This window comes from Notamacropus eugenii, chromosome 2, assembly GCF_028372415.1.
Source record: "Notamacropus eugenii isolate mMacEug1 chromosome 2, mMacEug1.pri_v2, whole genome shotgun sequence".
In the NCBI taxonomy this organism is placed as follows: domain Eukaryota; kingdom Metazoa; phylum Chordata; class Mammalia; order Diprotodontia; family Macropodidae; genus Notamacropus; species Notamacropus eugenii.
The window spans coordinates 317,393,850-317,421,195 of NC_092873.1; the positions used below are offsets into that span (position 1 = coordinate 317,393,850).

General features: G+C 42.1%; 4 protein-coding genes across 13 annotated transcripts in view; 1 reads left to right on the top strand and 3 right to left on the bottom strand.

Annotated features, from left to right (window-relative positions):
- The window catches only part of MXRA7 (matrix remodeling associated 7), a 39,804-nt gene extending 34,712 nt beyond the window's left edge, over positions 1-5,092 (bottom strand). The window contains exon 1 of one of the 2 annotated variants that reach the window (XM_072645100.1): positions 4,695-5,092. In XM_072645100.1, coding sequence (XP_072501201.1) covers positions 4,695-4,943 — 249 coding nt within the window. In that variant the 5' untranslated portion in view covers positions 4,944-5,092. The remainder of the gene's footprint in view (positions 1-4,694) is intronic. The other variant, XM_072645101.1, reaches the window with a different exon arrangement.
- Positions 5,093-11,627: 6,535 nt separating this feature from the next.
- Positions 11,628-18,731, bottom strand: JMJD6 (jumonji domain containing 6, arginine demethylase and lysine hydroxylase). 3 transcript variants are annotated; one of them, XR_011974950.1, is made up of 7 exons: positions 18,383-18,730; positions 17,504-17,892; positions 16,284-16,570; positions 14,969-15,104; positions 14,451-14,530; positions 13,525-13,663; positions 11,628-12,045 (listed from the first exon to the last, which is right to left on the bottom strand). XR_011974950.1 is itself a non-coding variant. In XM_072645104.1 (6 exons), the coding sequence occupies exons 1-6, from the start codon at positions 18,509-18,511 to the stop codon at positions 11,914-11,916; spliced, it is 1,212 nt and encodes a 403-aa protein (XP_072501205.1). In that variant the 5' UTR covers positions 18,512-18,731; the 3' UTR covers positions 11,628-11,913. The 3 variants fall into 3 exon arrangements, 1 of the variants encoding a protein (XP_072501205.1); XR_011974949.1 differs by having other exon boundaries at positions 14,451-14,535; XM_072645104.1 differs by lacking the exon at positions 14,451-14,530 and having other exon boundaries at positions 18,383-18,731.
- Positions 18,732-18,839: 108 nt separating this feature from the next.
- Positions 18,840-22,975, top strand: METTL23 (methyltransferase 23, arginine). Of its 3 annotated transcripts, none has more exons than XM_072645105.1 (5): positions 18,840-19,381; positions 20,569-20,673; positions 21,757-21,994; positions 22,139-22,223; positions 22,518-22,975. In XM_072645105.1, the coding sequence occupies exons 1-5, from the start codon at positions 19,262-19,264 to the stop codon at positions 22,681-22,683; spliced, it is 714 nt and encodes a 237-aa protein (XP_072501206.1). In that variant the 5' UTR covers positions 18,840-19,261; the 3' UTR covers positions 22,684-22,975. The 3 variants fall into 3 exon arrangements, with proteins under 3 accessions (XP_072501206.1, XP_072501207.1, XP_072501208.1); XM_072645106.1 differs by having other exon boundaries at positions 19,353-19,529; XM_072645107.1 differs by lacking the exon at positions 18,840-19,381 and having other exon boundaries at positions 20,570-20,652; positions 21,753-21,994.
- On the bottom strand, positions 22,485-26,932 carry SRSF2 (serine and arginine rich splicing factor 2). 5 transcript variants are annotated; one of them, XR_011974953.1, is made up of 5 exons: positions 26,171-26,858; positions 25,349-25,659; positions 24,947-25,050; positions 24,244-24,338; positions 22,485-23,735 (listed from the first exon to the last, which is right to left on the bottom strand). XR_011974953.1 is itself a non-coding variant. In XM_072645108.1 (3 exons), exons 1-2 carry the CDS (start codon positions 26,530-26,532, stop codon positions 25,356-25,358), a joined length of 666 nt encoding a protein of 221 aa, XP_072501209.1. In that variant the 5' UTR covers positions 26,533-26,932; the 3' UTR covers positions 22,485-24,338; positions 25,349-25,355. The 5 variants fall into 5 exon arrangements, 2 of the variants coding, with proteins under 2 accessions (XP_072501209.1, XP_072501211.1); XR_011974951.1 differs by lacking the exon at positions 24,947-25,050; XR_011974952.1 differs by having other exon boundaries at positions 23,288-24,338.
- Between the last annotated feature and the right edge of the window lie 414 nt (positions 26,933-27,346).

The window sequence follows — 27,346 nt, forward strand, 5'->3', positions numbered from 1 at the left end:
TTATTTATTGAGGCAATCAAGGTTAAGTGGCCCAGGGTCACACAGCTAGTAAGCATCTGAGGCCAGATTTGAACTCTGGTCCATTGTCGGTGCTCCATCCACTTTGCCACCTAGCTGCCCCTAAGGTTTAGCTTTTAAAGCCTTCATAAACTAGCCAGTCTTCTTACATTTACTCCCTTCCACATACTTTGGGATCCAGTGACACTGACCTCTCTACTGTTCCTCAAGCAAAACACTTCTAACTCCAGGCATTTTTACTGGTTACCCCCTACTGCCTGGAATTCTCTCCCTCCTCATCTATCTCCTGGCTTCCTTCCAGTTTCAGTTAAAATCTCACAAGCCTTTCTTGATCACCCTTACTGTCTTCCCTCTGTGTTTATCACAGATTTATCATGTATAGATCTTGTTTGTACATAGTTGATTATATGTTGTCTCCACTGAAAGGTTAAATGACTTGAGTGACTCAAACATTATGTGTCAGAGGCAATAACTGAACACAGGTCTTTTTCTTTTCAAGGATGTATCGACACTACACCACACTGCCTTAGACAATTCACCCAGCAAAAGAGGAGGCTGAGGACACAGTCCTGGTAGTTTCCAAAAATCCTAGAACTCATTTCTTACTATCATTTCTTTCTGATTCCAAGAAGCCTATAATATAGGCTGTTTAAGGTTATTATTGTTTTAAATCTTGGGCAGGATTAGCAGACAGATGGGGAACATGACCTATCTTTGAATGAGTCCAAGTGTTTTGCAAAGATGTAAGCCTTGCTCATTGCCAGTCTCAAATCAGCCTTATGGTCAGTATTTCAGGATCCAACTTGCTGGCATCAAAAGTTAAATCTGTTTGTCAAATAGCAACTTCTATCTGTGCCTGGTGCATAAAATCTTCACAATTTGATAGATCTTTTAAGATCTCAGGTGCTTCTTTCCATTTTTGCTATGATGTTTTAAATTTATTCTGATATGATGTTTATTCATGTACCTTTGAATATGTGTAGGTACACAATTGAGATCATTTGCCCCAAGAGTTCAGGATCTTTCTTTTCCTTTTGTACTATTATGACTCAGTGGGATAAAATTATGAATCAGGGGATATTGTAGAGGCCCAGTGGATAGAGTAGTGGTCCTGGAGTCAGGGTTCAAATCCCACTTCAGACACTTATTTGTCATGTGACCTTGAGCTAGTACTTTGTTTGCCTCAGTTTCCTCATCTGTAAAATGAGCTAGAGAAGGAAATGGCAAAACTTTCCAGTATCTTCGCCAAGAAAACCCCAAAAGGGATCACAAAGAGTCTGCCATGACTGAAAACAACTAAACAATACCACATCAGAGGGTTCTAAATTCTTATCCAGATCCACAGTGGACAGAGCAATGGGCCTGGAGTTAGGAAGATTAGCTGTGTGGCCTTGGACAAGTCACTTAATCTCTTTTTGCCTCAGTTTCTTGAACTGTAAAATGGGAACTTACCCTGGAGGGTTATTGTGAGAATCTAATGAGATAATATTTGTAAAGTGCTTACCACAGTGCCTGCCTATATCAATGCTAATTTCCTACTCCTTCTCCAGAGAGTAATAATGGACAAATACTGTTTGGCAATTCCCTTCTGCAAAATGTCAAGTAGAATAATTACCATCTCAAAGAGAATGCAGAGGTCAGGAGTACCTAATTTGCTGCAAAACAAAATAGTATAATAACTCCCCATCTTTTAACTATACCAGGTATTCAGAAATAGAACAGGCAGTGAACATTTTTCAGCAAAATCTGCATGAGACATATATACTCAATAAAATGAATAAGGCCACACTCCCATAAAACAATAAGTATAAAAGAATTATTCTTTACTCCCATCTTCAAAAATAGAAAACAGGAAAAAATCCTGAGTCAGTTCAGGCATTACCTTTGCACAAAACTTGTCACATGAGGGCACTTTCTGACAGTTATCATATGAAAAATAACTGGGCCTATGCAGGAAAGCATTTTTTTAAAATGCTGAGGCTATCTCTTTTGCACTAACTTCCTAAAACACCTGATCTTTCCTTAGTTTAATGGCAGACTAAAATGAGACCAATAAATAGTTGCCTATAATAAAGCTAACTGAATTGCCTGATCCAAGGAGTCCCGGCACATACCAGGGCTGGCCCTTCAGACAATCAAAAAAAAAAGTCTCTCATATCTCAACTTTCTTATCCTAAACATAGGATCTAAGACAACAGGAGGAAAAGGAATTATATATTTTTTCTTCCTGTTGTTCAGATGCGACAATGGACATAACGGACATTCTATAGAATGACTCAACATGTCATATTAACTATTTGTAACATCCTAGCATCTCTCCTTTATACATGAAGGAGAATTGAGCGAGGGCAAGATATGGGAAACAAACTCTAGATCAATACATTTTTAACCATGGCTGTATAGTTCATTACTGTACAGACTTTAAGGGTTCAAAAGGTTAAAAATTTCAAACCAAAAGACCTGTATCAGAATCTAATAATTTACTGGAGTTAATAATCAACAAGACTCTTAGATGGCTATTACTCCCTGTGGGATTTACTCAGATATCAAATACATTCCTCAAAATACTGAAAAGGGAAGTATTAGTCAGATACCACCACATACCCATCAGATTGGTTAAAATGACAAGAGAAAAATGAAAGATGCTAGAGGGCATATGAGGAAAATAGGTACACTAATGCACTGTTGTGGAGTAGATCAATCATTCTGGAAAGCATTTTGGAACTACGCTCCCAAAAGTTATTAAACTTTTAATTTGTTTAATAAAGACTTTTGTTTTATTAAATGAAGGGCTCTAGTAAGGCCCCTTTGCCATGACTAGGTCTATACCCTAAAGAGATCAAAGAAAAAGGAAAAGGACTGGTATGTGCAAAAATATTTATAGCAGCTCTTTCTGTGGAGGTAAAGAATTGTAAACTGAGAGAATGCCCATGAACTGAGGACTAGCTGAACAAGTTATGGCATGTGAATGTGACAGAACATCATTGTGCTGTAAGAAATGATGCAGAGGATGGTTTCAGAAAAGCTTGGGAAGACTCACATGAATTGATGCAAAGTGAAGTGAGCAAAAGGAGAACAATTTACACAGAAATAAAAAATACTCTGATCAACAGACATCTTGACTACCATAGCTCAAGGGATTCATGAGGAAAAATGCTATCTGCTGATAGAGAACTGATGAACTCGGAGTGCGATTGAAACATAATTTTCTCTCTTTTTCTTGCTTTGTTGTTCCCAGAACATGGCTAATGTAGAAATTTGTTTTGTATAATTTCATATCTGAATGGGCTTGGTATTTTCTGCTTTCTCTCATTTAATAACATTATTTTATTTTTCTCCAATTACATGTTAAAGTAATTTTTAATTTAATTTAATTTTGAGTTCCAAATTCCCTCTCTTCCTCCCTTTCCCCCCTTTCTGAGAGAGTAAACAAGTATATAGGTTATAGATACACAATCATGTTAACACAAATTTTTTGCCTTCTCAATGGGTAGGAAAAGGGGCAAGGGGAAGGAGAGAATCTGAAATTGAAAATAAGATAAAAATAATTTTTTTTAAATATTAGAGTAGCAATCTCTGAACAAAATGTTGGAAGAGGAATAGGGGAAGCTTGCCGCTCAGCTCTGTTATGTAGTCCTCATCTTGCTTTACACAATAAACACTGGGCAGACACCTACTCTCAGTCTCAGAAATGATCTATAATTTTAAGACAATAATGTGAAATAAGTGCCACATATGTAGAGTCTTTCTTCTACATTAACATCCCATGTGCTTTACAAATTAGCTCCTTATTTCCTAAATCTAGATTTGAAACTGTGGAAAAAACAAACACTCCTGTGCCACTACCCCCCCATTCTTTTTCAGTACTGGCCATCAGAAACTCTCATCTCAGGCCTGAGAAAATACCTCACACAGTTTTATAAGTAAAACTGTAGGTAGGAGGTGTAAGATAAGTAATGTAAGTTGAAATGCCAAAGTCTTCTAGCATCCAGTAGTGGCAACAGTTGAGTACTGACTTATGCAGGGAAAAAACACAGCCTCCCCAAATAGCTAAGAAACAACCTCAGGGAAGTGGGTGGCAGACATGCCACACACCATTGTTTCGTGTACAGATGTTGACTGAACTAACTGGGCTGGATCTCAGTTTCCACATTACTCCACCACACTCAGGATTGGTCCATTCCAGACACTGGGTTTCCTTTAAGGTTGAGCCTAAAAGGAAATATCTCAATCGCTATCGTTACTACTGGTGCAAATTTGCTGGGGGGGTGGGGTGGAGGGGGGGTGGTAATGGGGATGAAGAGGCGGGGAAGGATGGCCTGTATGCTCAATTCTGCCTCCAAAAGGAGCCAGCCCTAGTTGTACTCAGAGGGGTGGGCATAAAAGGCATAGACTGACACTTTCTTTGGCCCCTCGTAGAAGGGGGGATAGGGGGAGAATAAGAAATGAGGGGAAGGAGGGTGAGAAAAAGGCTAGAACCTGATTAAATCCCCTAACCCCAAGACTGAGAAGGGACAACGCACAAGGCCATGCCTGGGCTCTGGACGCAAGCTTGCTAGCCAGAAAAGGGCAGCCCGAGGAGAGGGCGAGAGAAGAGGGTGCTGACAAAAGATGGAAAAAAAACAGCGAGTTCAGGCCCAGGGGAAGAAAGAAGGGAGCGGGGGCCGCACCCGTACCTGTCTCTGCAGCTCCTCCTCCTCCTCCTCCTCTTTTCCTGCCCCCGCCCGAGGCTCCTCTAGCTCGTCCCGCGCCGTCCGCACCTCCCCGGCGCCCTCGGAGGGCCCGGCCTGCTTTGGGGGAGCAGGAACCTCGGAGGTGGGGAGCGCACGGGCCTGGCTCCGCCAAAGCCACAGCGAGGCGAGCAACAGCGCCAACGCGGTCCCCCACAACGGCAGCGCGGCTAGCAGCTCCGCCAGAGCCTCCATCCCCGGCCGGGGCCGCGGGGCAGGGGGCCCGGGCTTGCGGGGGGCTGGATCCCGATCCTCCTCGAGGCGGAGCCCTGGGACCGGCTTCGGGAGCTGGGCGGGGTTGGGAACTGCGGCCCCTCGTGGACTCCGGGGCCAGGATTCCGGCCGGCCGCAGTGTGGCGGGCCTGTCCTCCCGCGGGCGTGCTCTGCCTGCACCCACAGTCCGGTTCCGTCCTCCACTCTCCTTGAGCCCCAACCCCTTCCCCTCCGTCAACCTGTTTAGGCCTCCGCACCCCCAAAGAGTCGGGTGAACCTCTGGGTTGGGGGCCTATGCTCGCCTATGCTCGACTTTGAGCTGTCCAGTGTGCTTCCCAGGGCAATTTTGTTCCCATTGTTTTGAATTGATAGGTGTCACTGCAGTTTTATGGTGTGGGCACCCACCAGCAACTGATAGAGACCATATGGGTATGATCTAGGCCTAGGGACACTCAGGTTGATACCCGAAGGATCAGATCCAGTATCTGAACTACAGGATCACAGATCAACAACAGGAAAGGAGGCCATCCAGCCCTTCTCTTACCCCCCCCCCCTCCATTTTACAAATATTTATAAAATAGGGAAACTGAGGTCAAGGAGGTTGAGTGATTTAGGTCCCTAGATGATGCTGTGGATAGTGATGTACTTGAAGTCCGGAAGTCCCCATTTCAAATCCTGCAAGGCAATGATTAGCCATGGGAACCCTGTGTCCCTTTCCCTACCTACAAAAGTGGAATAGCACCTACAATAATGCAAGCCTTCAAATGCTACATAAATACTATTATTAGTATTATTATTGTCCAAGGTCACAGAGATAGCATCAGAGGGGAATTGAACCCCTAACTACAGAGTCACTGCTTTTTATTATACCATGCTAAAAATTTTATTCTGAGAATACTTTTTAGTAAAGGAGATGTTAGTCAAAGCTCAATAAGAGCTAAGAATAAGAACCTAGTTAGGGAAGCTAAAATCAGACAGTTTCTAAGCAGTCAAAGGACAGAAGTCATTCCTCACCAAAACTGTCATTGCAATATTCACTGAGATATTGATAAAGCAATTCTACTCTATGGGATTAGAGCATCTGTGTGAACAGATATAATTTCTTGATTTTTGGCAGGGCTATAGCAATTAATTGGGTTGTGTTCCACCATGCTGGCCTCATGACATAACAAGACTTACATTTGACTTTGTTTTGAGTGAGGTAGTGCTGTGCAGGTCACCAGCCTCACTTCTCCTCCAGAGCCATCTGAATCCAGTTACCACATATTCATCAAGATGACTGGAGATGACCCATGATGAGGCAATTTAGGTTAAGTGACTTGCACAAGGTCACACAGCTAGTGAGTGTCAAGTGTCTGAGGTGAGATTTGAACTCAAGTCCTCCTGACTCCTGCACTGGTGCACTCATCCACTGCACCACCTAGCTGCCCCTTGTTGGGCTCTACAACATGGTTCAGGGTAATACCAGTTTTCTCACAAAACTGATCAATGGTTTTTGGAATTTGGCCCTATTTATTCACAATTTCTTAGTCAACACAAATAATTTCATCCTTTCACTGGTTCCTTTTCACAATTTCTGAATGAGGGAAGTAAAATATAAGGCATTTCTTCCTCAATGGCCTATCACATTAAATTGACTGGTCTTGGGTCTTACACAGAAGTAAATTAACATTTACATCCACCTCCTTTAGTGAACATCCTCCCCTGAATTAGACTATAAATACATTATGATGAAAGTAATGTCATCCTGTGTAGAAAAATAAGATTTCCATTTTTTTACCTCAAATTGCATCTGATGCTATCTGGCAAATTAGAGTCTGAGTTAAATTGGATAAGATTTCAGGATGTGGTGATGGTGGGGGGAATATAAGGTAGGAAAGGAGTTGAAAAACATAGGCTCAAGGCACGGAACAAATCTTTTTGTTGTTATTATTACTTAAGACCTAATTTTTGACTAATTTGGAGTTGGGTTTTTTCCTTTGCTTCCCTTCATTATTCATTTAGGTTTATACAATGTAATTGCTGCTTGTTTGTCCTCCAAATATAAAATTGAAGTCTGAAGACTAGCATCATGAGTGCTCTACACTACAAGATTTTGTCCTCAAGGACCAAAACCAAATAAATTCACATCCAAAACAAATTTCCTCCATTGGTACAGTTCCTTCCAAAGTTGAGATATGCACCTCCTCTTATTGGGGGCTGATATATAATGCTTTAGGACAGGAGTATTAGTTTAAAGGTCATCCTAATACAAAACTGCAATTTTAGGTCTATATCTTGAAGTGTAGAGCACTCATGATGCTCGTCTTCAGACTTTAATTTTATATTTGGAGGACAAATAAACAGCAATTACATCATATAAACCTAACTGAACAATGAAGGGAAGCAAAGGAAAAAACCCAAGCCCCAAATTAATACTTTATTTAAAATTATGAAACAAATTTAACCCAGCTAAGACAAGAAAGTTCTGATTGATGTGGGAGGATGAACAGAAGACAATTATACTTCCTCTTTAATATCCTGTCGCTATGGAGAACTTATGGGACTGCTAATTCCTGTTAGAGATCTGACGGTTGTGGCAGGGACAGGTGAGAGGTGGTGGAGAAGTTTCTTCTGACAGATGAACTTTGACCATGGCATGAGCAAACACTGTCTCTGGACACTACCAAAATAAGCACAAAGGCCCTAGGGCACACACTGCTGCTTGCTGCTGATTGATAACTGCCATGGAATGAGAAACCAGGTTCTTGCAGTGTTCCTTTCTATACAATGAATACATATGAAGTGTGATGTGAAAACTTGAAGAAATAGTTTTTCAGTACTATATATAAAAGCAATGCTTTTACATTAACTTTAGCTTTAATATGCCTAATATGGACTAACATGCTCCACTTAATATGTATAATCAATATCAAATTGTTTGCCTTTTCAAGGAAAGAAGTGAGACAGGGGAGAGGGAATTTGGAATTCAAAGTTTTTCAAAATTATTTTAAAAATTTTACATGTATTTGGAAAATATTTAAGAAAATAATTTTTTAAAAGGAACTTTAAAAAATAAATCAGGCCATGACTTTCAAAAGTGAAACAAATAAAAAACCCAATACCTTTAGCTTTTAAAAATGTCTTAGTCACAAAGTTTTTGCTTTTTTCAGCTAGTAGACAACAGTATGTAACTGTCACTTTTTGTCTGATCCTCAGGCTAAACGATTGTAACATTGTTCTCATTGTCCAATTTATAAGCTCAATACCATATTGGCATTCTTTTAAATATAAAAAGTGATCTTACTTTCAGTAGGGCTCATTCTTCTTTTTCCAATAGTGTGGACAGATTTGCATATATCTATCCATTTTGACTGGTGTCCCTTGTGATATACAATGGTCCAGATACTAGCTTGTGCACTTTTGCCATTTAGCAAAAGACACTACCACAACTTGAATACCTCCAGGGGTAGATTAAAATCTGAATAGTACCTTGTTTATAACTGATCTACATTCAGGGTAAGATAAATACATAACCTTCTTACTACTGACTGATGCACGAAACAAGTGTTGGCTGCTGATGAAATAGGTTGCAATCTCTTGCCAAAGGGTTAAATAGACTTAAAAATAGAGAATGAGTGTTCGTTTTTAGTTTTGGACATGTCAAATACAAGGATTTGTTTTGCTAGACTGTATATTTGTTAGGAGATTTTTTTCAGTTTTTTTTTTTAAATCGTTCAATAGTGGGAGAGGAGGAAAGTGATAACAAATATAAATATTTTTTAAATTCAACAACTTTGCCTAGAGGTAGTAAATCTGGTCTTTGGGAACCCAAAACATGAAGTTATCTTGATGTCTCTGTGATGTTCTTAAACTGTCTGGGAGCTCACTGCAGCATCCTCTGTTCTGTCCTTTCCAGTAGGACTTTTTCCTTCCCTTTCTTCCCCTCAACCTTCCCCCTCCCCAAGATTTACAAAGTCTGTGTTCCATTTTCTCTGGTTCCCTGGTCTCTGTTTTCCAAGATAACACCTAAGCAGTCCATGCTAATGGTTTAGTAGGAAAAATTAATGAAAGAAATTTCAAGTTGTGTAACAAACTAGTAAGAAGGTGGTTACCCCTATTGGTAGCAAAGTGTTTTATTTACTGATAATCAGCTTTTATTTTCAAATAAATGTAGATGTGAATTTAGTTGGTAGGAACTTAAGTGGAAGGTATTTAAAAAGGCAAGTACAACTACTAGAAATGTGGATACAAGGTACTGTTTAGGGTACTTAAGAGCATTATTAGATATCAAATACAAAGTCAGTTTAAATGCCCAATGATTTACTTCATCCACAAACATTCACAGTTAAAGGTTGTCCATTCATCCCTGGGTATTGCAATATATTCCATGTAACTAGAAGGGACTGCAGCTGCATACCACAGCTTCAGGTACCATGTAGTTTGCAGGGTGACATGAATTCCCTCATTTCCCAACATGAAACTGTATCCACTGGAATCCACCCCTGCTCTAGCAACTACTTAGCAAAGAGCAACTTTAACAGCAGAACCAATCTTATACAGAAGAGATCATCCTCCTCAGAATAAAGCCAGTGGCCCAATAGTAAAGTAATTAAGACAGCTACAATCTACTATTTTACAATAAATGACTTGAATTTCTTAAATGAATACAACTTTTTTTGGACACCCCTAGTTCCCAAGTGCTGAAAAGTACTCAAACTATTCAAAACTTACAGAAAGTTTCTTTCATGAAACCAGATAATGTTAATACACACAGAAAAACTCCACTGACACTGGAAACATTTTTTGTGAACAGATAGTATTTCAAAATTAAAATTCTTACACTAAGATGTAGAGTGGCTATTATTGTGCCAAGTGGCTCCTTTTATTGCCCCATATTCATCTCCCTTACTCATTTCTTACACTGCTTAAGCAGATCACACACAGGGAACAGGTTAAGGCAAACAGATGAATCAGCAGAGGGGAAAGATGGAACCTGATGGTCAGTCCCAAAGTAATATGTTGGTGTTGCATTGCAACTGAATGAAAATGGACTCCAAAACATTTGAAGCATCAAATGGAAAAATAATCAGAATTTAGCCCACATACCTATGGATTTTTTGGCAAAAGGGGATAAGGTGTTCAGAATGGAGCAAAATTTTGTTGACCTGCTGTCTATCTGAACTTCAATAAGTTAGCAAAAATCCTATCTTGAGCAGAATTTATTCATCCAATAATCATAAAGTCAATTCAAATGAAAATTAAATGACTAGTTCCGTTCACTGACAGTCAAGGAAGTTTCCTTAATGTTAATTGATTAAATGTAAAGGTGCAAGTAAGAAGAAAATAGCAACACTATTTGTCTTTAAACAAATCATTTTTACCCTCCTTAAAGTAATGGAAAAAAAGTATTAAATCTTCTTATCCAATACCATATTAGCCTTCAGAACTCATGAAGATTTTAGGCTTCTTAATCTTTTCTTAGATTTTCTCACCCTTTAAGCAGCATTTGATGGAAGACAGAAACTTGGACCAGAAATGAGCTGTCCAGATTAAAAGAAGATTAAGGAGTAGGTAGAAGCAGAGGAGGTGACAACCAGATTGGGTGGCTACTAACATGGCAGCCACCTCTAGGCAAGTCTCAATACTGCTCACAGTTGAGCACAGCAGCCAAAAGTTTCCCTAATCCTGTCAAGGAAAGTACAACTGCCTAAATCAGTATGATGATAACACAAGTTTGAGAAAAGCTAAAGGAGATGGCTAATTACAGAATACTAGGTATTCTGTATCATAGGTACTTAAGTGAAAGCTTAAATTCCTTAAGGTCTGGATTGAGAGATGAGAGCAACATATTACAAACCAATAAATACAATAAAGTGCTCAATAATAAATTACAACTTTAGCACGGCTCAAAGCATAAAGAAAACAGGAAAGAAGAGGTACAAGATTATAAAAGGGACAACTATGCAGTTAATTTTTGATTGACAAAATAATATTTATAAGTGCCAGAGCTAACTCAAGAAACTTATCTCACTAAATATTCACCTAATTTTTAAAAAGCCAACTTCCTCAAGTAATTCCAGTCTCACAAATAGAAGATAAATGTGTGGCCTCTACAGTTTTTATAAGTCAGGGGAAAAAGTAAAACAAGATGGCACAGATCTCACTGGCAAAAAGCATTTCAGTGACAAAGGCTATAGACATCTAGAAACAAACATCAACTCTCTAACATGCTTCCCAACCCCTCCAAAACTCCTAATTACTTTTGACAAACATATTCTGAGTTGCACAAGAGGAAAAGGACTTTAGTTTTTCCATGATGTACAAAGAAAAAATGAACAATTCTTTTATTTCAAATTGTGACTCTATATAATGAAAAGGTCTGAGGGCTGTGAACTGCTTCTTTTCTCATGAGAAGCAGTTGACATTGCTGCTTGCAGACAAGGCTTAAGGTTGAGATGGGGGTGGGGGGAAAGGGCAAGGGGAGGGTTAAGACAGCAATAGAGCAGCCAAAGTGAGAAACTTCCACTCCCCAATCCCTTATTTGCCTGGTTGCTTTCCATAAGCAACAAGGACCTATAAATCCCAGCAGCAAAGGGAAGGAAACAAATCTCAAGTCAACATTCCTCCAGTACCATGATAAAAGGGCACCAGGGGAAGGTTCTAATAGACTAAAGGCAAGAAACATTTGAAAGTTATAAAACGGATTCCATTTTTATTAAATAATGTGAATGCTTTTCTTGGCACCATTTAGACAGCGGTTCTTAGCTTCCTTTGTAGAACAAACCATGTTAATTTGAATTGGTGGAGAAGGCCATTTAAATCAACTGGCAAGCAAACGGATTCACATTTGAGGGCAGTCCTCAGTTGACTGGTATTCTTTGTCCCTCACCTCATCTGCAGGATCCATTGGGATTCCCTACCCTCACCCTGTGTGAGCTTGTCCTTCAAAATCAACAGCCATCCTACTCGGTCACCTGGAGGAACTGCGCTCTTTGCTCACACAGTCATCCTGAGAGGTGGTGTCGCCATTGCCCATCATACTGCAGGTTCTCCTCTTTTTCCTCCTGTGCACTGTTCCATCAGCTTCAGAGCCAGATTCACACTTAAATAAAAGAGGGAAAAATAAATTCAATACGGTCCACACTAGTTTTTTTCAATAAGCTCCTCTGTCCTCAGGAGACTAACCATCCAGCACTTTTTACTAGTAGAATCATTTTGAAGCTATTCTATAATAAAATTCTTTAGATGTTCTGTTTGCCAGAAGGTTTACAATTATCCTCCATTTAAATTTCCCTTTATTGTAAGTACATTTCAATATTTTAAAAGATATTATTTCAATTTCTGATTGATGAACATTTTAACTCATTATTCAACAGTAGGCTATTTATGGCTTCCTAAATTACTGTGCCCTTCCCCACCCCAGCCCAGTCCTCCACCACCCCTATCCCCATATCCAACCAAAAAACCAAAAGCTACATGAACTGATGCTGAAAGAAATGAGCAGAACCAGGAGAACACTGTATATATTGTATTATATATATAGCTATATTATATGGTAACTAACTTTGATACACTTATCTCTTCTTAGCAATGCAAGGATATAAGACAACTCCAAAAGATTCATAAATGCTGTCCACATCCAGAAAAAGAACTATGGAATCTGAATGCAGACGGAAGCATATTATTTTCTCTCTTTTTTGTTTCTTCTTTCTTGTGGTTCCTCCCATTGGTTCTAATTCTTCTGGACAACATGAGTAAGGTGAAAATAGGTTTAATATGAATGTACATATTGAGCCTCTATCAATTTACATAATTTACATGCTCTCTTAGGGTGGGGGGGAAAGAAGAGATGGGGAGAAAAGGTGGAACTCAAAATCTTATGAAAGTGAATGTTGAAAACTAAAAATAAATTAAAAAAAAAACTTAGGAGGAAACCTTCCTGTGATAAGCCTCCTTAAACTTAGCTAAGCTAGTCTTTAAGTGAAAGATACAGCTTAGTGCCAGCATTATATTCCAAATTTTTCAAGCTTGGCAAGGCCATGGGAAACCCCTCCCCCAACCCGACCTTCCATGCTCTTCTGGCATGATTCTTGAAAACTCAGTTCAACCTCACATCATGAGAAGATCAGAGCTTAGAGGAACTTATTGAAGATATGATCTTTAAGACATTTATACAACCAATTACCATGGAGAAAACTTCATAATTTTAGTCCCATAATACAGGAAGCAAAAACAAAACAGCTAACAAGCATGGAATTTAGGTTTTTAGTTTATCTTTAAAAAGAAATGTTACTCAGTGATACAAAGTAGCAGAAATCTCTACGTAAAACACAAGTGCCTAGTCCATCAGATATTAATTATATAAAAGGAGATACTGTCTCTGCCCTCTTGTAGTTCATCATCTTGAGGAAGGCTTTTGTTCCAGAAACCTACTGGAATGGACAATGACTTCTGGAGGAATTAGACAAAGATCCAATTCTATAAACTTCCCCAAAACATCCATGTTAAGAGAAGGAAAGAGATACCAAGTGTCAAGATAGTTCCAAGCTATCATCACAGCAGATTTTCTGGTAAGCCTTACCTCAGAATCAGAGTCAGAAGAGCTAGAGCTGGAAGAGCTGGAGGAGTCACTAGAACTGTCAGAAGCAATGCCTGTGGACTCTTGGAGATCAACGGAATCAGCTAGGACTGCCAGCTCAGGGTGTTCTTGCTTCAAAATCCTAAGAGATGAGAGACCATGTTTGTGTGGTTTTAACAAAAAGCAATGATGACAAACAAGGATGCAGGGTTAGAGTTGAGACTTAGACACCTTGAACCGAGGAATGCCAATATATGCTCTACTTCAGAGGGAATTTTTTGATAGTGGTAAAGTCACAGACCAAAGCAGAAGTTGGGGAGGAAAAATTTATGCTTTTTTGAAACTGCTTGTTTAACCAGCTACATACACCACTATATTGCACTGTAGGGAAAAGAGCTAAATGGACTATACTTGTGAGGAAGTTTTTTGGCATTAGAGAAGAAAACAAGAAGCACAGGGAAATTAGGTTTCCTGGTCATTTTAATGAAAGTCACCTTTCCACAGCACAGCATTTAAAGGCCTGACATTGATTTGGTTAAACTCAATTTTGACCGGGGAAAATTAGCCATATAAGAAAAAGGAGTTATATGTGGCAGACTGGTATCCTTCCTTTTATTGAGGGGGTTATCATTTAGAAAATTATAAAGTACTAAACAGGGGCAGAAAGCTCAGAGATTGGACTAAAGAGAGCCTTCCATCTTCAGAAAAGTTGGTCTGACATCCACATTAATGGATGGCAAAAATCCCATTCTCTTTGGAGGGCTTCTGGATAGCCCATATCACACCTTGCAGTGGCCTATATAAATAGAGTCAATGGGTCTCAGCCCTTTGAGGTACTCAAGAATCCAAGGAAGAACAAAAGCCACCACCCTTGCTGGCCATCTCAGCAGGGAAGCTGAGGGCTGAGTGAGCCAGAATCCCCCTCTTACCCCGAGTGCTGGTCCCTCCAGGTCAGGGTTGGGACACAGTGGCACGGGGGTGGCTTGCACTGCCGCTGCCCGTGCTGTATCTGTTCTGTGGATAAATAGAGGAGCTAAGTCTCCAGGGCAGTCACCCCACAAGAATTGAAGGCAATAGTTCAAATGGGAATAATGCTTCTTGGTAGTTAAAAAAACAAAAATAAAAAAACAAAACAAAACAAAAAACCAAAAACTAATAAGCTCATTTTCCCAGTTCTAATTTCAAAATAAAATGAAAACAAAAAACCAAAATACATTCCTGATCCAAAGCATGCACAAAAAATTCTAGCCAGACATACTTAGAAGTAACTGATTTTGGACCCAAACTCTTCAACCCCAAATACTTTTCTCGCAGTCCCAACTGTTCCCAGACCTATTTAATGCAGACGTATTTTGTTTCAGCAATGAGGGCAGAAATCTGGGCCTTTTCCGTTTAGTTTTCTGTAGAGATGTGTTCATGGCAAAAAGAAAAATCTGACGCTTCTCACCTGTACCACTTCCTTGATAACTTCGGCCTTCCTCTTACTGTCTTGTGCCACACAACAGGGAAGTTAGTGCTGCTGGCAAAGTTTTGGGTGATGGCAATAGTAGTGTCAAGGTTGAGAACAACATGCCACCAACCTCCTGAAATGCAAAAAACATTGTCCATCCATTAAACAGAGATGTCACATTAACTAGAACATCAAAGCCACTTCTGTGTCAGAATCTCTTGAATTTTGATTTGCTGCACAGCTACAGAAATTAATTCATCTTGTCACTTAAAAAACTTTTGCTTTTGGAGAAAAATGTATTTCTTACTGAAAGGGATTTCCCAGAAACCTCAATAATTTTGGATGGGTAAGTTAACTAGGTCCTTGCACCACATTTAGGGCATTATAGTAATCTCCTTAGATTTCAAGAGTTGAAATTTCCTAACAAGTGACTTGAAAAAAGCTTTTAAAATACTCTTGTTGTCACCTTCCCTGCCTGTCCTCCCCAACCCATATGAAATCAGTACACAAAGATACTTGTTTTCAATCAGCACAACTTGGTCATTTCTCTGCACTGCATCTTCTGACTCTGCATCTTTGCAGAGGCTGCCTCAATGCCCAGCACTCCCTCCTCAACTTTCTGCTTTTTTAGAATCCCAAGCTTCCCTTAAAGCTAGATTATGTGTTACCTTCTATTATAAGAAGTCTTTCCTAAACTCCTTGTCAGTGCTTACTCTCTCCTCAAATTATGAAATATATATTTGTTTATATGCTGCATCCTCTCCTGTAGAATACAAGCTTCTAAAGAACTCATTTTGTCTTTGCATACTTGGTGTCTAGTTCAGTTCCATTTGTCCCTAGTTTATAGAGTAGGCACTTATTAATCCTTGAAAAACAAATAAATCAGTTCAATTATCATAAGTTTCTGTGTAGTAACCTTAAGTATTATCAGAGTCTCTACACAAGTACTTCCTACAAATAAAAAGTTATAGCATGTTTTGAAAATGGTTGTGTTTGATAATGAATAAAAAGCATTTATTAAGTACTTAGCATGTACAAAGTACTGGGATACAAATAGAAAACTTGTTCCTCCTATTTTCAGTCAAGGAGATCACATTCTATTCTAAGTGATAGCCTCTCTAAACTTAGCTAAACTGGTATTTGATTCTGAGACACAAGTTAAGTGCCCCATATTTTAAAAAATGGGCACTAAATCAACTGTCATTTGATCATATCATGGGTGCATAGGGACATGTGCTTAAGTTTTGCTTTAATTTAATTTTAGATGTGCTGAATCTCCTGTGATTTTATTTTTTTACCAGTCTATTCATACCTGGTACAAAGACAGTCTCTCCTGGTTTCTGTAAGATTTCTAAGGGTTTGAACTCTGGTGGCCAAGTTGGAAGTTGTGTCCGGGGGTAAATGGTATTGAACCAGGTAATAGCTTCATCTTGTTGGTTTCCACCTTCATCACGAGTCACCTTTATAAGTTCCCTGGGAGTACTGGTAGGAAATAGGCACCAGCGTTTGTGTCCTTGTACTAAGGCATTCCATGCGCTGGTACCCAAGGGATCAATGTGAATTCCTGTTCCAGATCGTGGCGGCCCCATCACAAACCACCTATAGTAAGAAAAAAAAAAATCTAAATATGGTGCAAAAATTGTAATCATCCAACACACACACAGACAATATTCATTTTAAGATCAGGAAGCTTGTCAAATCTCTGACAGTTCAAAGTAATATTTAACATAGTCTGTTACTCAAATTTTGTCAAATATCTGGAATGTGTAGAAGAGTGTTAAAAGAATCTCCCTCTTTCCCCTTGCTCCTATGGAGATCACAATTATAATATTTAAGTGCCAATTGGGAGCAAGGCACTATGGAAGAGGAGTTAAAATACTGTGTCTCTCTTCAAGGGGCCCTACTTGTCCTCTGGACATATGCATTGAAAATAATAAATCATATACTAGACCAAATTCAGAGTTCCTGGTTCAAATCCTGGCTCTGCAAGTTAATGCCCATGAGGGCAAGTAACTTAACCCTTTGGGGTACAAATTTCCTCACCTGCAAAAAGGAGGAAGATGGACTAAATAATCTCAATATAAAGTCCTTTCTACCTCTAAATCTACAATCCTGTCTCACCTATGCACTTTCCTTACCCTTTTCCCTATCACTCAGAACAAATAAACCAAACCAAAAAATCCATTCCTGACAGAGCTGCGTACAGGAAAGTACGTTTAATGAATTTAAAGCTATCACTTAAGACAGTCAACTTTAAGTACTTAGTCCAATGATGCTGCTGGAAGCTGAATATCGTCTTTCTTTCCAGAGTGGCTGCTAGTACACTTAGCAGTTACTTTACCTGTTTGAGTGGAGGTAAGATAAATAAAAGGCTGACTGAAGCCTGGTCAATACTGATGCTTGTCAATTGTTCTGGGTAATTAATTGAAAATGGCCAAATGAAGCGCCTGGCAACTATGAAAAACTGTGGCTGCAATAAACTTTTAGTCACTCAGTAATATCTACGGGTATTTTGAAAACTGGGTAGTCTACCTGTAAGGAGGCCTGCGCTTTTCTCCTGCATACTGGAACAAGTCATCCGTGAAGAATTTGGGAACCTTATAGTCCTCCAAAAGTTTTCTCCTCTTGGGGTGCTCCCCATAGCTGCTATCGAAGATGTAAAGGGGACTATCATCGCGGGTGCTCTCCATGTATTCAATATAGTACTTCATCTTCATCTTCACGGAGTAGCCGTCATTATCCTCCCCGCACTTAAACTTCTGGTTCCGGTATTTTCGCTTCAGACGCTCCAGAGTCCATTTTTCCTGGGCAGACCAGCCCTCCTGGGCTTTCAGCAGGACCACGGGCTTGTAAGGCCTTTCGTAGCGCTCCACAAATTCTTCTACAGAGAGCTGCAAAGCATCCACTCTTTCCACGTTATCCTGAAAAACGTTACAACAGACACTGCGGTTAAGCGGGTGAGAGGGAAAGAGTGGCAAAGGGCGGGTACCCCCCGGGCCCGATTCTCCAGGGCTTGGGTAGGCGGTCACATTTCTCCTCTTTCTCCGCCCCCGCGAGGAAGCCCACCTACCCGGGGGGCCTGTTGCCCCCGCCCCCCACCCCGCGGAGGCTGCCCCTCGCATCAGGGCTCCTTCCCACGTGGGGTACAGCGGCCCCTTGTCATCCTCTCCCCTCCCGGCCAAACTGTCCGGCGGGAGGGTGACGTCTTCCCCCGCCTGCTAGTCCTCCTCCAGGCCGCTCTCGGGGCACGGGCCCAGGCGGGTCCTGCTCCGCGCTCCTCTGCCGCGGGCCCGGGGAAGTCCAGGCTGCCTCCCCGCCCGCTCAGGAAGGCTCCGCCCCAAGCACAGCGCTGGGGCCTCGGGCCGCTGCGGCCTCCCCCCCTCACCCCGCGGGGCCCCGGGGCGCACTCACCGCCACCGCGGCGGGGTTCAGCGAGAAGCTCTCGAAATAGTTGTGCCGGGTCCAGTCTAGAGAGTCCTTCAGCTCGGGCCGCGCGCTGCGCTTCGCCTCTCGAATTCGCTTCTTGCTCTTGTGGTTCATCCTGCAGGAGGACCCGGCCAACCCTCGCCTGTCTCTGCTATGCCTTCGCCTCACTCAACAAGCTCCAGGAGGTTCCGCGATCCGCCCCCTACCCCGGATCCGGAGAAAAGGAGCAAGGAGCAATAGCGCCCTACTAGGTTCCCTTTTCCACCGGCTCCTTTAAATGTACCTTCCAGAAAATTCAGTTCACTTGCCTCTCCCCTATCTCCAGGCTCGGATTGGCCAGACGAGGCCCTCTGGCACCACCCACAAGTCCTAGGGAGCCGTTCATTGGCTTTGGAGCCTTCCAGGCACGCCCTCTGACCGCTGGTTCTACCGCCATGTTGGGAAGGTCAAATTGAAAGCGAACAGGCTAAGGCCTGAAACTGGCCTGCCATCGTCGCCCCTCACTCTTGCTTCCGGTTTCAGCAATCTACTTCCGCTCGACATCTTTCTTTATGTTTCCGACTATCCCTAACCCTGTTCACTGGGGTCTTGATCTGGTTTTGATCCATTTTCCGCCCTACCGCTTGTTCTTTTTGTCTTTTTAACGCATTCTGTTGCAAAGCGGGGTGAGGCCCAAGCAGGTTTGGGACCGATCATTTTGAGGGGTGGGGGAGTAGCCGACACGTGGGTGCTTTAGCCACGTGTTATCGAGTTTTACGTTTAGGGTCCTGTCTGGGTTGTTCGGGTCTCTACCCCATTTCTAGTGTTTGAGGATTATCTGCGCACGTTTAATGGAGGGTTAGCTCTACTCTGGGTGCCTCAGATATGACTCATCAGGAGGCGACATCCCTGGAAGAACCTGTGGTTCGGGCCCAGCGGTTCCGGTTCTCTGAGGAGTCAGGACCTGGAGGGGAAAGGGCAGTACTGGAGGTCCACATTCCCCAGGTGGGTAGGCTGGCGAGATAAAGGGCAGTACTTTCCCCACCGCTGTGACATTACTTTATTTGGGCTGGTGGACAATTGGAGTCCAGCTGAACTGCTTTCCTGAATTAGGCTGATTCACAGGTGGAGGAGCCTGGCTCCCTGCTTTTTGGTGAGGCAGTTTAGGTCCCTAGCAGTAAGTTCGTTTCTGTGTCCCAGGAGGTGGAGTGGAGGGACTCAGTTTGAATCGCAGGCCTGCCGAATTCCAGCTGTTGCACCCAGGGCAGCTCACTAAACCTCCCTCAGCCTTGGTTTCCTCCTCGGCCCATTTTCCCTCTCCATGTCTTTGCACTGGCTGAGAAGTCCCATGTCTGAAACGCACTTATTTAAAACCCTTTTCCAGATTTTGTGGTTCAGTTGTGTACGACATTTTTGATCCCATTTGGGGTTTTCTTGGCAAAGGTACTGGACTGGTTTCATATTTCCTTCTCTAGCCCATTTTACAAATAAGGAAACTGAGGCCAGGTTTAAGAGGCCAGGTTTGCTAGAAGTCACACAACTAGTGAATGAGGTTAAAAATCCTTTCTCCAAATTATCCTGCCTGTATTTTCAGTCCCATTCAACCTCCTCCAATTAAGTTCTTTGGGGGTATGGACTGTTTCATTTTGTATGCCCAGTACCTGCTGCTTAATATTGAGTGATAAAACAGACACTTAGTAGCATTTATGTAGCTTTTTTGAGGTTTACAAAATGCTTTACAACCATTGTTTCTTCTAATCTTCATAACCTTGACAGGAAGGTGCCATTATTAACCCAATTTCATGGGGAAGAAAACATGAAGCTGATGTTTAACCAACCGGCCAGTCACGTAACGAGTACAAACTAGGAGAAGGATTTTTATCAGCACATTACTTTACTGGTGACTCATGGCTAGTCTAAGGTCATATTTGAACTTGGGTCTTCCTGACTCCAGTCCCAGATCTCTATATTCACATTGCCACCAAGTAAAAAAAATGGGCAGAAGGAAGACTTACTATTTTAAGTCTCCATTCTTTCCATTTCCCTCCATCTTGCCTGTAAACTCGGTAGTTCCCCCTCCCCAAGTGACATGTGGAACAGAGTTGGGTTTGTCTTTACATACACGCAGTAGTTATTAAGACAGTTTTGTACCACCTGGAGACTAACCAATGACAATACTTTTGCCTTTTCAGGTTCTGCATTTCCAATATGGCATGTATGTCTGGCCTTGTGCTGTGGTCTTGGCTCAATACATTTGGTATCACAGAAGTAATCTGACTGGCAAAACTGTATTAGAGGTAAAAGTTATCAGGTTTTAAAATCTCTAGTTTCCTTCAAAGCTCAAGCGCTTCTACATAAGTAATTTCTTAATTCCTCCAGATGGTAACACTATCCCTAAAAATGTTTTTATACTTCATGTAATAGCTCTCAATAGAATATAAGCTCCTTGAAAGCAGAACACTTTCATATTTTTCTTTGGATGTTCACAGACCCAGACAGAATATACTTGCAACTCTGGAGCTTACCATTTGACCTACTTGTTGAAAAGCAGGCTTCTATTTTCTTTTAAAATGGAGTTTTCTATTAAGACTGGTTTCATTTCCTAAACAAAATTTTAAATTCATTTCTTTAACAATACAGGAGTCTCCTTTAAGATTTTGACAGATGAATATCAACATACGCAACCTAATCCTGACATTTCTACTGAAAACGAATTTTAACTGCCACTCCATCATGCAAGAAAGAGGACTCTTCTAGGCCCATTCCATACTCCTTTCAGGCTTTATAAAGCAGTCCAGTTCTTTGCCAAGAAAACCCCAGATGGGATCACAAAATGTCAAAAACTGGGCCAGTCTTCACGTTGTCCTATGAATTTGGGAAATCATCAGAAGGCAATTTAAAGGAGACCAACAATTATTGTTATAGATGTTCTTCCCTGTTAACTACAAATGACCTTGCCTTTGATAATTTCCCAAGTATTTTGGCACTAGTGAAGTACTTTGTTATTAAATTCCTCCAGAAATAGCACCTTCTGAATTTCCTCAGACAAATCCATTGTGGGCTTGACCCTCAATAAGACAGCCTGCAAACCCGTCAAAATCCTGGCCATAGACATGCAAGTCTACTCTTGTCCAGCGAGATAGATTGCAAAATTACTTGCTGACGTTTACCCACTTGAGTTGTTAAACTGGAAAAGGACTTAAAAGAACTCCCAGATTTAGGAAACACTTCCTCAAAAGGCAGTTATCAGATTGCACTAACTTTACTATGAATAGTTTTTACTCACCTTTTTATCACAACCTCAGTGCTTTTCATCACTGTTGTCCAGTATGTATACATGCCTAATTTTTTACATTTAATAACTTAGTTTGCTGTTTCAGATTGGAGCAGGAGTGAGTCTCCCTGGCGTAGTAGCAGCAAAATGTGGTGCTGAAGTAATATTATCTGACAGCTCAGAGCTACCACATTGTCTAGAAAACTGTCGGCAAAGCTGCTGGATGAATGACCTACCCAACATACACATTACTGGGCTCACCTGGGGTCAGATCTCCCCAGAACTGTTGACTCTACCTGCCTTGGATATCATTCTGGCCTCTGATGTATTTTTTGAACCTGAAGGTAAGCTTAATTTAGTGACTTTAGGAATTTACTTTTAAGTTTCCTTTAAAAATAAATCTTAAGTATTCAGGTGTTTAATAAACTTAAAAACCCATATTTTATAGTAGAAAAAGCAAACCTTTATTCACTAAATTGTTCCTACAGACTTTGAAGACATTTTAACTACAGTATACTACCTAATACAAAGGAACCCTCATGTTCAGTTGTGGACTACTTACCAAGTTCGAAGGTAACCTAGAAATCGTGCATATTAACTAATTTATTCTTGTCCTGTGCATCCTGGCTGTTTTTAAATTTACAAGGGTAAAAGAATTGTTCATTAGAGCTACTAGCACACCACAGCAGCTTTGCATCTAGGTTATTACTGTGCAAATTAGGCAATATTCTAAATGTAATAAACTTAGAAAAGCACCCCTAAACTTTATAAACAAATTAAAAAGTAGGCTTGGCATAATTAAGAAAAAATTAATGATTGAATGGGGGAGCCAACTGCATTGTTAAGAAAAATCTTTATTTTCTTTAGTGCTGAATGTTCACTTGAAGCTTTGCTCTACAAGTGGGAGCTGCAATGTATCCATATTCCTCTGGAGTCTTTTGGTGCCGACAAAGAACATCTAGCAGAATCTGCCCTTCCAGGAAGACATACTGTTGAAATGATGATCATTTCTTTGGCAAAGAATGTCCTCTGAAGTGTTCCTATGTCTCCAGCAATTAAGTCCTATATGCTTCTTTTGAACAACATCACAATTTTGTTTAGTGTGCTTGCTGCATAGTAAAGCCACTAACAAGCCCACCCTTCTCAGTAGGAACCAGGAATAAAAATTTGCAGAGTATTGTGTTAAAAAAAAAAAAAGAAAAAAAAGGAAAAAGAAAAAACCCTAAGTTGCTAACCATTTTTATATTTATTCACTTGGCTCGGATAAAATAAAGCTTTAGTGTAAACCAAAGCATGCAACCACCATAATGAATTTTACCTAAGAATTATAAGACTTAAATCTTTAGTCCCAAGAGGAAGTACTTGGTGACTTTCACCTTTTTAACAGGTGAAAACTATAAATGGCCAATGCATGAGCTATTGATAAAGACTACTTTGGTACCTTGGTTTTAGTAATTAACTTGGGTATGTGCCAATTTGGCAGTAGTACCCAATTATAACTCAATGGGGAGAAAAAGGCTCAGTTGAAAAAAAAAATAAAAAAAATAATTTTACTTTAGTACAGTCAATAATGACATTCACAGGTTAGTTGCATAGGTCTTTCAAACTAAAAAAAAAATTAAGACCAAGACATTGAGTTTAGAGAAAAGCTAACATCAAGAAAAATGTTTTAATTGTAAACTACAGAAACAGTGGTTATAATACAGAATACCATAAGCAAAAGATACACCATGTTATCAGTACTTACAAAGGAATGCTTTCCTTAATGTTACATTTTTCATATGCCAAGTTCATACATGAAGATGATCAGATTTACCATTTTTTTTGGGGGGGAAAAAAAATAAGGTGTGTTTATCATCAGCTAGATGTGCTCACTGTATGCTCCGTAATTTATATGCAAGGCCCGGGTGACTGGAAGTGCAGTTGTCAGGCATTTTAATAAACTGGACAGCCATTTGTTTCTGCACGACAAGGCATCTTTACACAGGAGCAATCAGGAGAAAACAGGAAACAGCCAAGCACTCTGCACTGCAACACGCCACCTTAACAGCTAACCAGCATTACTCAACTGCTACACAACTGCGCCTAGTGCACAAAAATACATAAGAGAAGAGATTAGAATTGTGTTTGGTAAAAGAATCCTTTCAAAAATTAAGTTTTGTCACCTGAAAAGTCTTATACAAATTTGGGTTCAGATACTACTTAGTATCTGAAAGTAGTTAGTATTTTACAAACAAATTTACACCAAGGTTTTGTAGATTTTTTTTTAAAGAAATGAAGGCAATGTTGAGTTAACTTCTCTTGATAGCATTAGGCTATTCAGCATGTAATGGCTGCATGTTTCCTCAAAACTCAGGAGGCCACAAATCAGGTTAAGGGAGTTTGTTTAATTTCAAACAAAAATCAGCACTATATAAACAAAAATGAAAATTTACCTCAAATATCCAAAGCCAATAATGAAATCTGTAGTCGTTCACTTCACTAAATTACAAGAAATTTGAATAACAGCAACAAAATGGCACATAAAATGAAGTTTGCCATCTGAGGCAGCTTAAAACAAGTTAAAAAGTTAGACAAAATGTTACAAAATAACCTTTTCAATAGCCAGTTGCTTGTTCCAGGGACTCTTCAATGGACTGAATGTGGTCTTTACCCCCAAGTCATCCACTGTGTTGCTTTCTGTCGTATCTAGATTTGAAAAGAAAGAAATTCAGCCAACTTTCCATACAAAGCATGTGGTTAACTTCAGGCCAAGTTCCTGGGTATGCTTGAGATGGCCTTACTAAAAAATTTAGTGAAATTTTAGAAAGTTATTATACTCTACACCCACCCACATAGCCTAAGGCCCAATTTGAGTGTTTTTTTGTACAAAAAGAGCTATGTCAGCACAAATTTAAAGAAAATCTGGCTTAAACTTCCTTGACCATGAACCAAAAATGAAGAGATGCAAATGGCTGTATTCAAACCATCTTTACCTTGAACCCAGTTTGTTTAATCAGTTAACTATGTTATTTTGTATGTGGGAGAAATACCTTAACTAACAAATCACTTAAGAATTAACACTTAGCTTTAAATCTGAACTACTCAGGCCCCTTTACTTTTAAAAACAGGACCAAACAATTTGAGGAGTTAAAGACACACTATCCTTTCCCACCCTGTGTTCAATTTTATTTCCCCCCCAAATTTGGTGTTTTAACAAATATTTGCCAAATCGATCAAATTCCCAGTCAGTACAGCAACTGATGAACTGAAAGTTCTTTTAAAGGATAGTGCATCTTTAACATTTAAAGACAAACCTGCTCCAACACACGCCCACAGAAACTGGTCCCTGGAGGATCAGCCAAATCAGTTAAAATCTGCAATACTGGCCAATATTCTTTTAGCAAACAGGAGACCGCAGCTTTAAAGGGGAAAATGCAGATGTTGGATAAAAACAGCAAGAAATAATCACTTTTCATTAATAGGTCTCTTAACAGTTCAAACCAAATAGCCATTAATATCTAAATAAACATACTTCTTTTTTTCTGCAGACCCCTGGCTTTGATATCACTCCCATAGCTGAGTAAGTAGAACTCCGAACATTAAGGAGTTTATTTTAGGTCAATTGGCTTAAGTACTCCAAATCCCACTTAAGTGCTATTGTGTAAATCTGTGTCTCCCGGTTTAGGAGATAAAACTTGGATTCTCATTGACATTACCATGATCCTAAGATGAAACAGCTCCTTCCTCTTCAGGAGACTTGGGGGGGCTCTTGGATCGAGATCTAGATTTCGATTCCCTCTTCGATACCGGTGGAGGACTTCTGGATCTGGATCTGGACCTGGACCTGGACCGCGACCTGGAGACCGACGAGGACTTGGATTTGGATCTACGGGCCGACCTGGACTTGGAGGTAGATCGAGATCTGGATCGAGTACGGGAACGAGACTTGGAGCGGCTGTAGCGAGATCGGCTTCGGGATCTGGAGCGACTCCGGCTTCGAGAACGGCTGCGGCGCCGCCGCCGCGGGCTGGAGGCACAAACAGGCATAACAGGCAGGGTTAGCAGACAGCAGCTCGGCCCCGCCCGCGCGCTCCCGCCCAGGCCGCCATTATCTCACCCCACCAAGCGCCGCCATTTCCCCAATCTAAAGGGGGAGGGGGTGGCCTTCCCCCGGGGCCACTTCCCCGCTTCCCAGGCTAGGCCGGCCTACACCCTGGAACCCCAGCGGTCCAGAACCCTGCCTCATGACGCTGGGAACAAAAGACTCCAAGGGAGGAGAGGGGTGTGGGGCCACGTGCCCCCCCAGTCCCAGCCCCCGCCATTTGGGCCACCACGTGGTCCTTCGGGCCCAAGGGGGCACCTTCCCTCTCCTTCGCCTCCCGACTCCAGGAGTGGAAAAAAAAATAGGGCGTAAAATCATCCCTTTTCTGGAGACTTTAAAACCAAATCCAATTCAACACCCCGCCCCCACCGACCTCTCTTCTCTTCCCCTCCCCGCCACCCCCGAACCCCGAAAACAGTTGCCGCCCCCCTTTTACCTGCGGCTCCGGCGTCCGTAGCCGCCTCCCCCGTACCTGCGGGGCGGCGGTCCTCGGCGGCTGTGATGGGAGTCAGGCGGGCGGCCGTAGCGGGCCATTTGCACCCGCAGCTCCCGGCCGTCAAGCACGGCGCCGTCCATGGCGTCCATGGCGTCTTCGGCGTCGCGCTTGTCGTGGAAGCGCACGAAGGCGAAGCCACGGGACTCCTTGGTGTAGCGATCGCGGGGTATGTAGACATCGCCCACCCGGCCGTACTTCTCAAACACCCGCCGCAGAGTGTCGGGCGAGGTGCGGTATGTCAGGTTATCCACCTTCAGGGAGGTCATCCCCTCCACGTCTGGGGGAGGACGCCCGTAACTCATGGCCGGCGAGGGCTCGGCCCGAAGGCTGCGCGCCGAGAAATCAACGCCCTGGGAGGGCCCGCGCGCGCTCAGCTAGAGGCGGCAGCAGCGACCCCGACGGTTCGCCGCCACTAGCAGGGTCCGGTGACCCTTTCTCTTCAGAGGGGCCTGCGGTTCGGTCCCGGTAAGGGGATTTAGAAGAACTTGGTCCGGTTTCACGACCCTCGAGATGGCTGCACGACCTTCCTCCTCCCTCACCTGAAAAGTAACTGAACGGGGCGCTACAACCCAGCGCCCGTTTATTACCCTCCTCACAAAATGGCGGCAGCGCTACCCGGAAATGAAAACTCTTGAGTCATTAGCTCCGCCCCTCGGCCAATCTGTGTAACCCAATCTCTTCTCGGCCACCCTTCTATTCCCCGCCCCCACGAGGGTCTGGACGTAGGAACGAAGGCCCCGCCTGCAGAGGGCGTCGTTCGCTGACCGGGTGAGCTTGGCGGGAAGGGGACCTCCAGAGCCCGCCACACGCTTTTCCCGCCGTCCACCGGACGCTGGAGGCCCCTTCCCCTAGAGGAGGGCGGGGGTGGGGGTGGTGTAGGGAAGGGTGGTGGTGGCCCTTGGCTCCGCCCGGCCCCGCCCCTCACGGCCCCGCCCCGCACGGCCCCGCCCCGCACCACACACCAGTGTAGGAGCTCCACGCTCGCCCTGGCAGAGGCCCCAGGCCTTCCAATCGTCCTATGGGCCGGCTGCCCCAGTAGCCTTCCCCCTTCAGGTCCAGCCCTCCGGGGCCCCCGCCGGCTCCACGCCCTCTCACGTCCGCCGCCGAGGAGTGGGT

Coding starts and splice junctions, on each gene's coding strand:
- JMJD6 (XM_072645104.1), bottom strand. CDS start 18,511: ATGAACCACAAGAGCAAGAAGCGAATTCGAGAGGCGAAGCGCAGCGCG. Junction 17,893..18,382: donor TGAACCCCGCCGCGGTGGCG/GTGAGTGCGCCC, acceptor AACGTTTTTCAG/GATAACGTGGAAAGAGTGGA. Junction 12,046..13,524: donor CTTCTGACTCTGATTCTGAG/GTAAGGCTTACC, acceptor CTTTTATTTAAG/TGTGAATCTGGCTCTGAAGC.
- METTL23 (XM_072645105.1), top strand. CDS start 19,262: ATGACTCATCAGGAGGCGACATCCCTGGAAGAACCTGTGGTTCGGGCC. Junction 21,995..22,138: donor TGTATTTTTTGAACCTGAAG/GTAAGCTTAATT, acceptor TTGTTCCTACAG/ACTTTGAAGACATTTTAACT. Junction 22,224..22,517: donor ACTACTTACCAAGTTCGAAG/GTAACCTAGAAA, acceptor TATTTTCTTTAG/TGCTGAATGTTCACTTGAAG.
- SRSF2 (XM_072645108.1), bottom strand. CDS start 26,532: ATGAGTTACGGGCGTCCTCCCCCAGACGTGGAGGGGATGACCTCCCTG. Junction 25,660..26,170: donor TACGGACGCCGGAGCCGCAG/GTAAAAGGGGGG, acceptor TTGTGCCTCCAG/CCCGCGGCGGCGGCGCCGCA.